This window comes from Ipomoea nil, unplaced genomic scaffold (assembly GCF_001879475.1).
Source record: "Ipomoea nil cultivar Tokyo-kokei standard unplaced genomic scaffold, Asagao_1.1 scaffold2742, whole genome shotgun sequence".
In the NCBI taxonomy this organism is placed as follows: Eukaryota; Viridiplantae; Streptophyta; class Magnoliopsida; order Solanales; family Convolvulaceae; genus Ipomoea; species Ipomoea nil.
In genome coordinates, this window is record NW_017619170.1 from 205,902 (window position 1) to 223,110 (window position 17,209).

General features: G+C 34.1%; 2 protein-coding genes across 3 annotated transcripts; both read left to right on the forward strand.

Annotated features, from left to right (window-relative positions):
- Window positions 1–427: 427 nt before the first annotated feature.
- LOC109156609 (F-box/FBD/LRR-repeat protein At1g13570-like) lies at window positions 428–3,145 on the forward strand. The gene is made up of 4 exons (XM_019304463.1): window positions 428–532; window positions 1,527–2,371; window positions 2,444–2,608; window positions 2,698–3,145. The coding sequence occupies exons 2-4, from the start codon at window positions 1,529–1,531 to the stop codon at window positions 2,968–2,970; spliced, it is 1,281 nt and encodes a 426-aa protein (XP_019160008.1). The 5' UTR covers window positions 428–532; window positions 1,527–1,528; the 3' UTR covers window positions 2,971–3,145.
- Window positions 3,146–7,576: 4,431 nt separating this feature from the next.
- LOC109156608 (F-box/FBD/LRR-repeat protein At1g13570-like) lies at window positions 7,577–10,259 on the forward strand. Of its 2 annotated transcripts, XM_019304462.1 has the most exons (4): window positions 7,577–7,660; window positions 8,630–9,474; window positions 9,559–9,723; window positions 9,813–10,259. In XM_019304462.1, exons 2-4 carry the CDS (start codon window positions 8,632–8,634, stop codon window positions 10,083–10,085), a joined length of 1,281 nt encoding a protein of 426 aa, XP_019160007.1. In that variant the 5' UTR covers window positions 7,577–7,660; window positions 8,630–8,631; the 3' UTR covers window positions 10,086–10,259. The 2 variants fall into 2 exon arrangements, with proteins under 2 accessions (XP_019160007.1, XP_019160006.1); XM_019304461.1 differs by lacking the exon at window positions 7,577–7,660 and having other exon boundaries at window positions 8,408–9,474.
- The last annotated feature ends 6,950 nt before the right edge of the window (window positions 10,260–17,209 follow it).

The following is a 17,209-nucleotide window of genomic DNA, read 5'->3' on the forward strand; positions in this document are numbered from 1 at the left end:
TAGCAACACCCTTTCAATTTACTTTGGGCGGGAATTTCAAAGTCTAAATTATACGGAGTAATAGATAAGAGCATCCACACTAGTAGTTATTTAAGAGTTATTTCTACATGAATTCTCTCCACCCAAAGTTAATAGCTGATGTGGGGAGGAGTTATTTCAAAAATATTTCTCCTGCAAAGTATGGTATATTTGTGGGCCCAATAGATAAGAGAAATAATTAAAATATAGTGAGTTAAATGGTGGGTCCATAAAAAACTGAAAAATAACTCAAAACTGTTATGTAAAAGGGTTTTTTGTGATTGAATAAGGTGGTGAAAAATGAGGTGGACGTTGGGACCCACAAATACCTTAGAAATAACCCTAAGTTACTGATAAGGATGCTCTAATAGATCGGCGGGGATTTTAAAGTCTAAATATATAAGGAGTAATAAATAGATAGGATCAGACGATTAGGGTTTACATAGAAGGTTGTCATCCCGACGAAGCGGAGTTGCTTGTTGCTCCGTCAACAGATCCGACCGTCTCCGTTCAGGTGATTTTAGGCTCCCAGCATTATCTGTATTTAGTTGTTCTTGTGTTTATTTACTTTGCTTTTACTAAAAAATTTCAGTTTTTTACTTTAGCTTGAGTTTGATCTTCTAGACGGAACTTAATTGGTTTGCTACATTTTTTCCCTTACATTGCCTTTGAGCCTAAAGCTCAGGAGTAATACTCCTAGGTTGGCCCTGTAACTAAGGGTGTGTTTGGTTCGTACATGAGAATCAAATACTTGGTGATGATAATGTGTTTTGGTGAAAATATTTTGCATGTTTGGTAGTTAGGGTGAAATTGAAATGATTATCAATATTGATGCTTGGTTGTGTATGATCCTATAATGATAATAAATATTTTTAAAATACAAAAGAAAAAAGCAAGACAATTGATCCTAATATAATGACATCCAAAGCATCAATATGAACAAAAATCTAAAAATACTAATCCAAACTTAAAAATTAGATTACCAATAAGATGAAAGGATATCCTTTTTAATTATGGAATGTAACTTTTAATTGAAGGAGTAATCTAAACCCATAGTTGTGGTTTTAAAAAGTTACCAACTAAACACTAACTATGATTTTGATTCCCATTCATAATGTGTAAACGCATGAACCAAACACACCCGAAGTAAAACTATAACCAGATTCTTGTTAATGTTCTATGATGTACAAGGGGGAAGCTAGTGATATAGTTCAATTCACTAATTTTTTCGTTTTTCTGTATATATTTGCTTTGAGCTTGATTGGTGAATAGTTTGGGTTTTCATGTTGCTTTCTGGATCTTTTCATTAAATAGGATAGTTTGCAATTTAAGTGTCACTATCATTATTATGTTATGAAATGGATACTTTTTCAAGCTTAAGTATTATAGAAGGATATAGGTATAACTTATAAGAGATGGAAATTTGGTGATTAAAAGGATACTAAATCAAACATTGTAAACTATATTTTTACAATTGGATTTTCTAATGCTGGTTCTCCTTTTATTAGAAATGGAAATCTCAAGAAATAGCAAACGGAGGGAAATGGAAGATAAAATTTTTAACTTGCCAAGCGATGTATTGAACTGCATCCTAGATCACTTGCCTGTTCGAGATGCAGCAAGAACAAGTATTCTGTCTAGAGAATGGAGATACATATGGGCTAATCACCCAAATCTTGTTCTTGAACCCAAAAATATGTTTGGAGATCTGGCAAACTTTACCAGCCGTGATTTTATTGACATAGTCGATGGAATTCTCTTCCAGCACATCGGACCCATTCTAACATTTAAAGTTAATCTTCCAGATCTTCCTGATGTGGACTTCACTCAGGTCCCATATGTTGATAGATGGATTCTTTACTTGTCAAGAAATGGACTGAGGAAACTAACTTTGGATAATTCCAGTTATTTCCTCTATGTACTTCCCTCTCATATATTCTTGTGTCAAGGACTTACACATCTGGTTCTGTCTAAGTGCATCTTCAAACCACCCTGTGGTACTACCAGAAGCTTTCATAGTCTTAAGAATCTTTCTTTGAATCTAGTTGTCATCAACCCAAAGGTTTCTGCTTCTATTTTTAGTGCCTCAAGGCTAGAGTATTTGAACTTAACTGAGTGCATTGGTATAGATCACTTGAACTTTGATGGCTGTGTAGAATCACTTCTCCACTTGGTACTTAAGAAGAATAATGAGGTTAAACTAAGTTGTTTTATGAACTGCAAAAGTATCACGCGTGCATATTTGGCAAAGAAAGGTGAATCTTTTGACCCTAATGAGAGGATCGATTTCACATGTCTTTTTGAGCACTGGTCTCAAATATCTAAGCTAACTCTGAATGGACAACAACTCAAGGTACATTTCTTTTTGTTTGTTTCCCAAATGATATATTTAGGCTGTACTATAATTTTCCTCTGTGGTGGTTAGTTTTTGGCCGCAGACTCTGTTACGAGTGCACTTCCAGTTGAAGTTAACAACTTGAGGGATCTTAGATTGTTTGGAATTAACTTCACCGATCTGGATCAAATCTCTTGCATTCTTTGCTTGCTTCATAGCTCTCCTAGGCTGAATAACCTTGTAATTTTGGTGAAGGTCAGAAACTAGTCCTCTATTTACATTTATTTCTTTCTACTCTTCTCTTAACGTCGAGGTTTGAACTTATTTCAAATTTTGTTTTATAGGTCCCATGGACTGCTGACAAAGACCCTGCTTTACAGTATTTGCAAGAACATATCCGTATAAGCGAACATATTAACAGTTTGCAGACCTTGAAGATCAAATATTTTGAGGGATCAAGATCTCAAATGCTTTTCGTTAAGCTCATACTTGCATGCTGCCCGTCGTTAGAAAGGATCACTTTTGTGCATAATAGAGTAGAGGCATGGAACCTGTCAAATATTTTGAAAGAGTTGTTGCTATTCCCTAGAGTGTCGAAAGCACAAATCGTGTTCTGAAGTTGTGACTAAAATCCAGTTAAAGTTTTTGGTTTCTCAATTTGAAATCTAGTGTCAATGAGCAGAAGAGACATGTTATTTATAGGTCCAAGTATTTTTATTTACAGAGTAGGATCAAGTTTTTGTCTTGCATTATCTGAGCAAGTTGCTAGCTATCACAGCTTTTTGATGTTTTGTTTAATTAGTTTTGAATGGTTTCACTAATGCTCATTGCACTAAAATGTGATATTTCTTGGTGTAATGGTTTAAAGGTTTGTATCTTGTTGAACACAATTGTTGAGAAAGCCAACCACGAGGTATGTCGGAAACCAATTGAAACATGTGTTTCATCTCAATTAAAAGTCTAAATTGATAGTCGGATTGTACATATATGTTTAAACTTTAAATATTATATATTCAATATGCCCTTCACGTGCGCAAGTCAGTTACTTTTGACGCATTCCAAGCAATACGTAAACCATATAATCTCTATTTTTATTAGGTGATGCGGAGATTCAAAGCCATAACCTTTGACATATATCAATGAAGTTGGATGGATGAAAAGACAGGACAACAATTGACATATTCCCTTGTAATCTATCTTGGATTAATTCCAAATAGGTACCATCCCATGTATGAAGTTCCTTATTTGCCGCGTCAATTATTTTAAAAGTAACGATTTTTCTTCCTTTAATGTTAAATGGTCATTTTTACACTTAAAATAATTATTTCATTTATTTTTCTTCTCTAACAAATTATTAAACAAATACCAATTTTGGTTCCACGAGTATTAAGAAAATGACAGTTTTATCCACATGTTTAATTCCTACCAATTTTAATTCATGACTATTATTTTAGTACCAATTTTCATTCACGACTATTGTTTTAGTGTCAAAATTCATCACATGCCGAGATCTAAAAATTTTAAGGGGCAAATACCAATTTTGGTCCCACGAGTATTAGCAAAATGACAATTTTAGTCCAAATGTTTAATTCCTACCAATTTTCATCCACGACTATTGTTTTAGTACCATTTTTCATCCATGACAATTATTTTAGTGCCAAAATTCATCACACCGGTCACACATTAGTTTAAGACATGCCAAAATATGAAATTATTAAGGGTATTTTTGTCATTTTCAAATTAAGATCCCAATTTGAACATGAATAAAGAGATTTAAGCCCTAAGATCGATTCCAATTCGCAATTATCCTCCTCAAAATGACCAATAAATAGTAAGTAAGACAGATAAAATGGGTTAGATGGAGTAAACTAAAAATTTATTTTCAATACATTGAATATTTATTTTTTAGTATACTAAACGTTCATTTTTTGTATACAACTTAAAAATGAAATGAACCTTCAACATATTAAAATGAACTTTCAATATATTAAAAAAATGAGCATTTATCAATAGTTTAATTCAAGGTTGAAAAAATCGCTAGGCGCCTGGGGACCGCCTAGGGCGCCTAGGTGACCGACCGCCTAGCGTCTAGGCCCGATTTTTACAACACTGGTTTAATTTGCCATAAGGAATAAAACATGTAAGAAATAGAAATTCATTACTTCTTCCCTTTGGAATAGTTATCCCTTGCAAGAAAAATAACTCAGGAATAAAAAGACAAAAAATAATAAAATTGACCTATTTTTTAGAATGTTATTTCATTCTCGGCTTTTTTTTTTTTGGGGAACAATGGAAAGGGGGAAACCCCAGAGCCAAGCTATAACCTGATTCTCACTATAGGACTACACCAATTTACACCCCTTTTATCAAGAGCAAGACTACACCAAAGTGCAGAGGGAGAAGCTTGGGCTGTTTACGTGGCTTTACAGTGGGCATGGAGTAAGAAGGTTGCGAGAGTCTGAATTTGGAGTGATGCGAAGGAAGTGGTTAGCTGGATCAATAATGAAGACAGGCAGGGGTGAGCCAGGATTTGTTGGTGTCGGGGCCAATCACAATTTGAAAGAGAATAATAAAATACGTTAATATTCATTTAATATATTCTAAAATACATCATTATATTACAAATCTACTCAAATTTAGAATGTCTTTCCTGCATATCACAAAAATCATCTATAATTGAATCTATACTAAATTATTTTGCAATTTATTTTTCAATGTATACTAACAAACAATCATTAAGAAATTCATCTTCCATCTTATTACGAAGCGTAGTCTTTAAATATTGTTACTAAGAAACCTTTCATTAAAGAGCAAACATTTCTTAAATATGGATAGTTCACCTATAAACATTGTCAAAACCCAATCGTTATGATGTGGAACCGTGTCTACCTTGCAAGGTGGACACGGTTCTATGTTCATAATTATATAGCTATATATATATATATTCATAATATTTGAATTTTATATTCATAATTATTGAACTCTATATTCATAATTACAGAACTCTATGTCCATAATTAGTAAACTATATGTTCATAATTATAAATTAATATTTTCATATTTTTGAACTTCATATTCACAATTATTTAATCTCTATAATCATAATTACAAAACTATATGTTCATAATTATGTTCACACCTTTATGTCCATAATTATAGAACTATATGTTCATAATTTTTGAACTATATATTCATAATTATAAAAAGTTTTGGAATCAGTTCCACCGCATAATTTGCCATCAAAACCCTCTAAACAAATTTAATTCAAGTGTAGATTAATAAGGAAAAAAGTCATTACTTTAAAATGAATATGGGAAACAAAAAGAAGAAGAAATATGTGATTGGAAGGGACAAGAGCGGGGGGAGGGCAAGGCCCCCTGCACTTACCATGTACCTCCGCCACTGAAGACACGAGTCTGAGTGGTCCGTGCAGAGATATAATACATGCTTGCAAAGAATGGATTAGAAGAGATTGGGAGGTTAAAATTTCCTTTACCTCTCATGAGCACAACACCGTAGCTGACAGATTGACAAGATACGCGGTTAAAGAAAGATGTGACTAGATTGAGTTTGAAAGGCTGCCGGATGATGTGTTTGAAGACCTTGTGAGAGATCGGAGCGCTTTGAGAGCTGGTAGCTAGCCCAGCTTGCGGGGTTACCGTACCCCATCCATTCCACACAAAAAAAAAAAAAAAAAAAACAAATTTTTTTTTGCATTAATGAAAATGAAATTATAATTGGTGACTAATTAAAGTAATTTATTTTTTTTTGAAGGAAAGTAATTAAAATTAAACTAATTAAAATACATATCAAATCAATTCATTAGAGATTCAATAATGATATTAATTAATAGATAAACCTTAATAACAAAAATTTATATATATATATATATATATATATATATATATATATATATATATATATATATATATATATATATATATATAGGGATGAATCCATTCCTATTTCGTGGACGGACAGAATCCATTCCTATTTCGTGCCTAGGCGAAGCATTCGCATCTGAGTGCGATTCTATATAGGGATGCACTCAGGTGCGAATAAGTGCTCAGGAGGGAAATGCGAACGAATCAGCGCGCAACACGTGTCCAGATCTAATAACTTAAAAAAAAACGCGGTGGCATTTTCATAAATAATTGAACATCGAAGTGCAAGTAAAATCACTTACAAGTGCACCTACTTTCACCTATAAGTGTATGTAATTTTGCCTTGTTAGCATTCACTTTCCGCAAACATTCATGCATCTGGGTGTGCTTATAACTATATGTGCAACTATTTATAACTATATGTGTAACTACTTATAACTATAGGTGCACCTACTTTCACCTATAAGTGCATGTAATTTTGCCTTGTTAACATTCATTGATCTGAGTTCAGCGGGTAGTAATACCCCTGAAATCCATTCGCAAACATTCATACACCTAGGTGCAACTACTTATAACTATGTGTGCAACTACTTAGAACTATAGGTGCAACTAAGTATTGATGCTCAGTGTAAATTTTTTACTTGCACCGATAATACATTTTACATGCACTTGTAATACATTTTACTTGCACTTCGATGTTCAATTATTTACGAAAATGCCACCGCATTTTTAAAAAAAATCAGTGTTTCTCATCCATTAGATCTGGACACGTGGACGGACAGAATCCATTCATATTTCGTGCCTGGGCGAAGCATTCGCACCTGAGTGCGATTCTCTCTCTCTCTCTCTCTATATATATATATATATATATATATATTTATTTATTTATTTATTTATTTAACTGTGCGTTTACAAAATTTACATAATAAAATATAGAAGATTAGAATTTGTTTTTTGGTATAAACCACAATGTGGTCCGGATCCAGTTCACTCCTAGAGCCACATTTCTGTGAATCGAACCTGAATTATTTCAAAATTTTCCTCAACAAAAAGAACTCCAAGAATTAAACCCATTATCTCCCATATAAAGGAGCAACGTGGTACAATTGATCGAACCAGAAGGTCCTTGGTCTATACCTATTCATTTGATGATTGTTTATGGACTTTACATATTAAAATTTACTATATTTATTATATTAAAAATTTAATTTAATTAGAATAAATTGTAAAATGAAATGAATTTCAAATTTCAAAACTAAAATTTTTACCTTCCTTGGATGAGCAAGGAAAAATCACTTCTTTTTTAATTTTAATATACACGGAGTAATAGATAGGATCACACGATTAGGACATAGAAGGTTGTCATCTCGATAAATCGGAGTTGCTTTGTGCTCCGTCAACAGATTCGACCGTCTCCGTTCAGGTGTTTTTAGGCTTTTAGCATTATCTGTATTTAGTTGTTCTTGTGTTTATTTACTTTGCTTTTACTAAAAATTTTCAGTGATTTACTTTAGCTTGAGTTTGATCTTCCAGACGGAACTTTGTTTGCTACATTTCTTCCATTACATTGCCTTTGAGCCTAAAACTCTGAGAGGTTGGCCCTGCTACTAAGGGCATGTTTGGTCGCACATGGGAATCAGAATCGGAATGGAATCAAATATTGTAATAAGGCTTTGGTGAAAGTATTTTGTATATTTGGTAGTAGGGTGGAATTTGAATTGGAATAATTACATGTTTGATTGTGTATGACCCTATACTGAGAATACATGTTTTAAAAATACAAAAAACAAGACAATTAATACTAATATAATACGGAGTAACATCTAAAGCATCAATATGAATAAAAAATCAAAACAAAAATCTAAAAAAATTAATCCAAACTTAAAAATTAGATTACCAATATCTCTTTTTAATAAGGAAATGAAACTTTTAATTGAAGCCATAGTTGTGTTTTAAAAAGTTGTCAACCAAATACTAACTATGATTTTGATTCCCATTTCTAATGTGCAAACCCATTAACCAAACACACCCTAAGTAAGACTATAACTAGGTTCTTGTTAATGTTCTATCATGTACAAGGGGGAAGCTAGTGATATAGTTCAATTCACTACTTTTTTCGTTTTTCTGTATATATTTGTTTTGAGCTTGATTGGTGGTGAATAGTTTGGGTTTTCATATTGCTTTCTGGATCTTTTCATTAGATAGGATAGTTTGCAAATTAAGTGTCACTATCATTATTATGTTATCAAATGGTTACTTTTTCAAGCTTAAGTATTATAGAAGGATATAGGTATAAGAGATGGAAATTTGGTGATTAAAAGGATACTAAAACAAACATTGTAAACTATATTTTTACAATTGGATTTTCTAATGCTGGTTCTCCTTTTATTAGAAATGGAAATATCAAGAAAGAGCAAACGGAGGGCAATGGAAGATAAATTTTTTAACTTGCCAACGGATGTTTTAAACTGCATCCTAGATCACTTGCCTGTTCGAGATGCAGCAAGAACAAGTATTCTGTCTAGAAAATGGAGATACATATGGGCTAATCACCCAAATCTTGTACTTGAACCCAAAAATATGTTTGGAGATCCGGCAAACATTAGCAGCGATGATTTTATTCGCATAGTCGATGGAATTCTCTTACAGCACATTGGACCCATTCTAACTTTTAAAGTTAATCTTTTAGATGTGGACATTACTCAGGAACCATATGTTGATAGGTGGATTCTTTACTTGTCAAGAAATGGATTGAGGAAACTAACTTTGGATAATTTCAGTCTTGACCTCTATGACCTTTATCCACTCCCCTCTTATGTACTCTTGTGTCGAGAACTTACACATCTGCATCTGTCTAACTGCATCTTCAAACGACCCTGTGGTACTACTGGAAGCTTTCGTAGTCTTAAGAATCTTTCTTTGAAACAAGTTGCCTTCTCCCTTGAGGTTTCTGCTTCTATTTTTACTGCCTCAAAGCTAGAGTATTTGAAGTTAACTAAGTGCAGTGGTATAGAGCACTTGAACTTTGATGGCTGTGTAGAATCGCTTCTCCACTTGGTACTTGAGATGAATCATGAGGTTAAACTAAGTTGTTTTATGAACTGCAAAAGTATCAAAAGTGCATATTTGGCAATGGAAGTTGAATCTTTTGACCCTAATGAGAGGATCAATTTAACAAGTCTTTTTGAGCACTGGTCTCAAATTTCAAAGCTAACTATGGATGGACGCCATCTCAAGGTGCATTTCCTTTTAAGATTCTCCGTGTTTATTTCAGAAATGATTTATTTAGGCTGTGCTATAATTTTCCTCTGTGGTGGTAAGTTTTTGGCTGCAGCCTATGTTACGAGTGCACTTCCAGTTAAAGTTAACAACTTGAGGGATCTTATATTGTTTGGAATTAACTTCACCGATCTGGATCAAATCTCTTGCATTCTTTGCTTGCTTCATAGCTCTCCTAGGTTGAATAACCTTGCAATTTGGGTGAAGGTCAGAAACTAGTCCTATATTTACATTTATTTCTTTCTACTCTTCTCTTAACGTCGAGGTTTGAACTTATTTCAAATTTTGTTTTATAGGTCTCAGAGACTGCTGACAAGAACCCTGCTTTACAGTATTTGCAAGAACATATCTGTATAAGCAAACATATTAACAGTTTGCAGACCTTGATGATCAAATATTTCGAGGGGTCAAGAGCTCAAATGCTCTTCGTAAAGCTCATACTTGCATGCTGCCCGTCGTTAGAAAGGATCAGTTTTGTAGATAATAGAGTAAAGGCATGGAACCTGTCAAATATTTTGAAAAAGTTGTTGCTATTCCCTAGAGTGTCGAAAGCACAAATCGTGTTCTGAAGTTGTGACTAAAATCCAGTTAAAGTTTTTGGTTTCTCAATTTGAAATCTAGTGTCAATGAGCAGAAGAAACATGTTATTTATAGGTCCAGGTATTTTTATTTACAGAGTAGGATCAAGTTTGTGTCTTGCATTGTCTGAGCAAGTTGCTAGCAACTTAGCTAGCTATCAGAGCTTTTTGATGTTTTGAATGGTTTCTCTAATGCTCATTGCACTAAAATGTGATATTTCTTAGTGTAATGGTTTAAAGGTTTGTATCTTGTTGCACAATTGTTGAGAAAGCCAACCACGAGGTTTGCAGGATATCAATTGAAGCATGTGTTTCATCTCAATTAAAAGTCTAAACTAATAGTTGGATTGGATATATATGTGTAAATATTATATGTTTAACATGCCCCTTACGTGTGTAAGTTGGTTACTTTTGACGGTGTTTTAAACAACACGTGAATTATAGTCTCTATTTTTATCGAGGAGATTCAAAGCCATAACCTTTGGCATAATGTATCAATGAAGTTGGGATGGATGAAAAGACAACAGGACAAGTTATTTGCCCTGCAACAATTGACATATTCCCTTGTAATCTATCTTGGATTAATTTCAATTGGTACAATCCCATGTATGAAGTTCCTTAATTTCTTCAAAACAAAAATATACAAAAATACTCTTACTCAAACACCTATACAGACTTCATAGTACACTACCATTTCGTCTGTTGAATGCACCAGAGAAATCCAAATAAATACTCGCAATGATATTCATTGTTGTCTCTTTAGACGGCACTCTGGTGCTAGAGATAACATGTTTGATTTACAAAATAAATTTTGGAGGATTAGGAATCCATTCCATACGAAATTAATTATTATACTATAGATCATGATTCACCTTATTATATAGGCTACTGACATAAAGTTCATTTTTAGTACGAAATATACTGAAAGTTCATTGAAAAAGTTGATTGACCTATAAATAATAACTAAGATAGATAAAATAGGATTGAGGGGATAAACTAAAAGTTCATTTTCAGTATTGAATATTCATTTTTGAATGTTTATTTTTTAGTATACTAAACGTTCGTTTTTTGTATATAAGTAATACAACCTAAAAATGAAATGAATCTTCAATATATTAAAATGAACTTTCAATATATTAAAAAAAAAAAAAGAGCATTTATCAATGGTCCACGTTGCAATGTGGACCATTGTGCATAGTTTAATTTGTCATAAGAAATGGAACATGCAAGAAATAGAAATTCATTACTTCTTCCCTTGGGAATAGTTTTCCCTTGCAAGGAAAATAACTAATTCCTAGAAATAAAATGACAAAAAATAATGAAGTAGACCTATTTTTTTAGAATGCTATTTCATTCTAGACCTATTTAATGAATCATGTTAGTGTAATATCTACTAATTCAATTTGTTTTCTATTTTTTTTTTATAATTACATATACAAAATGTGAAACGCAATATTTATTTAAAAAAATTCTATTAACATATAAAATATTCGACTATTAAAACTTAAAATATACAATTCAAACATTTACTTTAAGGGTCCGTTTGGAAATATGGGAAATGACTTCCGAAAGTCATTTTTTAAAAAATATTTCAGTGTTTGGGTACTAAGGAAAATGAAGTCAAAGTAAAATATTCATTTTGGTCAACAGAAAAAAAGTTTAATTTGGTAAAAAATGTCTTCCTAATTTTTTAGTCAGAAGACATTTTCTGGATTCTTTATTTTCCGATCTCTCTCTTGACTTTCTTCTTTTTTAAATTAATTTTCAAATTATTATTATTACCACCACAATCACCACCAACATCAACACCACCTCTACTGCTACCACCACCAACACCAACAACACTACCACACCACCATTACCAACACCATCACCAATAACTACCACCACCACCACCAACATCAACACTGCCACCACTGCCACATCACCACTAACACTACTACCACCACCACCACCACCACTACCACACTACCAACTCCACCACCACCAGCACCACCGCCACCACTACAACCATTATTGTTGTTGTTGTTGTTGTTATTCTTATCATAACAAATAATATGTTCATTTTCAAGAAAATGAACCAAACAGAAAAAAAAATGATAAGTTAATTATGTCCCTGAATTTTTAAAAAGGTATAATTAAGCATATCAACATGTCATTTTAGTGAATCGAAGCTCAAAAAACTGGTATGCGACCTGTAATAGTAGATCACTAGGGTTTCAACGATGTTCTAGCTACCTTGGAATGTAAAGAATTTTTATATTGGAGAAAAATAAATACAATATAACTAATGAAATTATTTCTCTTATTTAATTTATTGATAATGAATAAATTTTTTTGAATAAAGACATTGTAGACACATAATTCTAAATTAAATAAATACATATGTATTATTTTTTGTTGTAGCTACTAAATTATTATTTTTAATTTAATAAGAGTAAAATAGAGTACTAATTATGCCAACTTTGATTGGGATGTGGTTCGAACTTCAGACCTTTCTTATTGAAATCAATGAGTAAGTTAACGGTGAACTAACAGAAATTAACGGAAAAATATTTAACAGAAAATTTAACGGATAATCATATTCATTAAGGATAAATTAGGAAATTTAAAGGAAAAATTAAAATCTGGTCAATCTGAGCCATTCATTTGATTAAAAAATTTAACCACCATTCCGTCATTTTTTCTACCCATTATAGACCTAACTCTCTTGGGCTCTTATTAGTATAGTAGATATGACGTAAGAGTGAATATATTGTATATTTTGGATTTATATTTATTATAAAAATATAATGATGATATTTTTTTATTGCATTATCGGGTCAATATATCATTGATTTAGTTCAAACATATATTTAAAAATTGAGTTAATACCATCCGAGGTCCTCCCAGTATAGTGGTTTTGCCACGTTTAGTCGTAAACTTTCAAATTGACCATCTGTGATCCTTCAACTTTCAAATTTAACCATTCGTGGTCCAAGTTAACCACCCATGGTCTTTCAACTATTAAATTTTAACCAACCATGATCCTTTCAAGGGGACCACGACTGGTTAAATTTTGAAACTTGAAGGACCATGTGTGGTTAACTTGGATCACGAATGGTTAAATTTGAAAGTCGAAAGACCACAGATAGTCAATTTGAAAGTTTAGAACTAAACGTGGCAAAACCACTATACTCGGAAGACCTCACATGGTATTAACTCTTTAAAAATTTCTCATTCTTGATCTTAAGGGTTAAGAATGTGAGTTAGGACTTAATTAATAAAACATTCCTAGTGATTATAGTAAAGATATGATAGGACGTGTACATGTGTATAATGTCGTCCTTAGGATATTGAAAATTATGATACACAATATATAATAACAAGTAACTAGTCATTAGTTTTACGAAATTAACAAGAAGTGAAATAATAACAAGTCTTTATAAACAAGAGATAAATATGGAATAGATGAAGTCTGATTCAAGTTAGTGTTGGAGCCGTTGGTAGAAAAAACAAATAATAATCAAAAAATAAGATTATTATTTTCTGGAAAACAAGGGAAGGAAAGATGGAGAATTTTGGCTCGTGTTTGGCTTTGGGTTTTTGCAAGAGTCAAGCGATCATTCTTTCCTTAAAATCTTATTTGCCACCTCCCAAAGATGCTAGGAGCGTTGTGGCCTAGGCTTCCCAGGATAAAACTTGCTAGTGATTCAATGTTTGAGCACTCAAACAAGGAATCCGGCGAGCAAGACACGGTTATGGACACAGTAGGCTAAAGAAGGAGTAGAAGCAGAGAGGTTTTGAGGCTAAAAGATGAACTTTCCTGTTCTATAATTTTCTGTGTATCTCTCTACTGCCTCTACCCTCTCTTATATAGGTTTGAAGGATTAAATAGCTTTTATTAGGGCACTTTAAAGCTGGCTCTCCAACAGCTATAACAGCAGGCCACTACCTGAGAATTGAATTCAGAATTCAAAATTGGAGTTAATAGGATATTAATTACGTAATAGATGAATTCAATCCCCATAACAGTCAGAACTTTCGGGTTCCAGACCGTTGGCGTACAGGGTTCGGTCTCAACTTTCGACCTTACCCCCCACCGGCTCTTTCATCAAAAATTCGTCCCGGGATCCCTTTGTGGAACCCGAAACCATGCTTAGACACTTTTAAACGCAATTAACGACACCACGTAGTCAATTAATAGATCAAAAGCAAGAATCATGTATAATTCATCCTATCGCGACTTCTAAACATAAACAACACCCAAACATGCGAATTCTCACCCAATATATATCAAGAACATTACAATACAAATTCCCAATCCATCCTAGGGCTCTAATCCCACCCAAATCATCAAGATCATATTTTATCTTTAACATCAAGAAATATCAAGATTCGTCAAGAATTATCACATCAATACCAAGAACTTCTCTTCAACATCAAGATCATCAAGATTATCAAGAATGCACATAAATCATCTTATCAATCATCAAGAACATATCATAATTACCATAGAAGAATTTATCAAGACACAAGAATATAGGGGGAGGCCAAAGAAAGAGATTATAGCGAAGAAAATAGGTTTTGTTGAGACATGGGTTACCTCTTAGCCTTAATTAATTTCCTTGGCTATGAAGGGTCTTTCTTTAAGATTTCTCTTTTCTTGATTTCTCCTAAGGGAATTCTTGGAACTTCTTGTGTGGTGAGAGATTATTTGTGGTGTGAGTTCTAGGTGCCTCTTATGTCCCTATTTATATATCTAATAGTCCTATTTAGGATCTAAATGGTATGGACTTAGCTAATTCTATTTCATATAGGACTAAGGGTTGGGTTTAGGGATAAGAGTCCATGGGCTTATGGTGGACTCTTCCTCATTAATTAATGAATTTTAGTTCTTCTCTTTTGGGTAAAGGTTTAAATAATTAATCGGTTTAGGGGCCGTAACACGGGGTGTTACAATTATACATATGACTCTGTACTCTTCCAATTGTGGCTTGACTATCGCAATGCACACATATTGGAGGTACCGGTCTTTCCCAATTAGGAATATCCTCTATAAAATGGCGTAGCCATTCAGCCTCTTCACAACCTTTGTCCAAGGCTATCAGCTCAGATTCCATCGTGGATCTAGCTATCACAGTTTGCTTAGAGAATTTCCATGCAACGGCTGCACCGGCTAGTGTAAACACGTAGCCACTTGTGGACTTAGAGTCCTTAATATCAGATATCCAATTCGCGTCGCTATACCCTTCAAGTACAACGGGATATCTCCCGTAGTGCAGTCCAAGATCACGAGTATACCTCAAGTATCTCATAACCTTTACTATTGCCTTCCAGTGCATAGCACCGGGGTTACTCGTATATCTACTGAGTTTACTAACCGCATAGCTAGGCAATATCCGGCCTAGTACAGCTCATAAGATACATCAAACTACCAATAACTCGAGCATATTCCACTTGTGAAATACCTTCTCCGTGGTTCTTGGTTAGATGAATATTTGTATCAAATGGTGTCCTAGCCGCTTGACTATCATCCTTGTTAAATTTCTCAAGGATTTTGTCAATATAATGTGATTGGCTCACCACGAGACCATCAGATCTTCTAATGATTCTAATCCCGAGGATTAAATCAGCCAAACCCATATCCTTCATGTCAAATCTCGTATTTAACATGTTTTTAGTAGACTTGATCATCCGATCATTGCTACCAACGATGAGAATATCATCGACATATAAACAAAGGATGACGTAGCCGTCTATCGTTTCCTTAACGTAGACACATTTGTCACTTTCGTTTATTTTAAACCCGTTAGTTAACATCGCATGGTCAAACTTCTCGTGCCACTGCTTAGGCGCTTGTTTTAAACCATAGAGCGATTTAACCAACTTACACACTTTCCTTTCTTGGCCCGGAACCACGAACCCTTCGGGTTGTTCCATATAGATTTCCTCATCTAATTCGCCGTTTAGGAAAGCGGTTTTCACATCCATTTGATGAACTTCCAAGTTCCGCAGTGCGGCTATGGCAAGTATCATCCTTATGGAGTTTATTCTCGTCACGGGAGAATACGTGTCGAAGTAATCGAGGCCCTCGCATTGCCTGTAACCCTTGATTACAAGCCTAGCCTTATACTTCTCGATGGAACCGTCCGGTTTCATCTTCCTTTTAAAGACCCACTTGGATCCTAAAGGTTTACTACCCAGAGGAAGATCAACAAGTTCCCTAGTGTGATTCTGTAGAATAGAATCCACTTCACTTTTTATAGCCTCTTTCCACATTGGTCCTTCTGTAGAAGTCACAGCTTCTACATACGTTCGAGGCTCGTTTTCTATCAAACAAGATAGAAAATCAGGTTCGTTTTCTAATAAACAAGTTAGAGTACCCGAATCGTACTCTAACAAGTAAGTTAGAAAATCAGGACCGAATGATTTTCCAACTCTCGCCCGCTTACTGCGTCTTGGCTCGAGCTCGGGTTCTCTCTCAGACTCCCCATTATCTTTATCCATAGTTTCGTCAAACGTTCGTTTTGACGTACTTGATCCCTCATTGGACCTACAAGGAAATATATTTTCGAAGAAATATGCGTTCCTTGATTCTATTATCGTGTACATCCAGATTATTGGACTCGTGTACTAAGAACCGATAAGCACTACTATTATGTGCATAGCCAATAAAGATACAGTCCACCGTCTTAGGACCTATCTTTACTTTCTTAGGTGTTGGCACCAAAACTTTGGCAAGACACCCCCACACTTTCAGGTACTGGTAGGAAGGTTTCCTACCGTTCCACAACTCATAAGGAGTCTTATCGAGCTTTTTGCGGGGTACCTTATTCAAAAGGTAATTACTTGTCAAAATCGCCTCACCCCATACATCTTGAGGTAGGCCCGAACTTATAAGCATCGCATTCATCATATCTTTCAATGTAGGATTCTTTCGTTCGGCAACACCGTTCGATTAAGGTGAGTAAGGTGCAGTACGCTTATGTATTATACCTACACTCGCGCAGAAGTCACCAATAGGTGCTTCGTACTCACCACCTCGATCGCTTCTAACCTTCTTAATTCTCCGTTTAAGTTGGTTTTCCACATCATTCTTATAAAGAACGAATTTATCAACGACTTCATCTTTG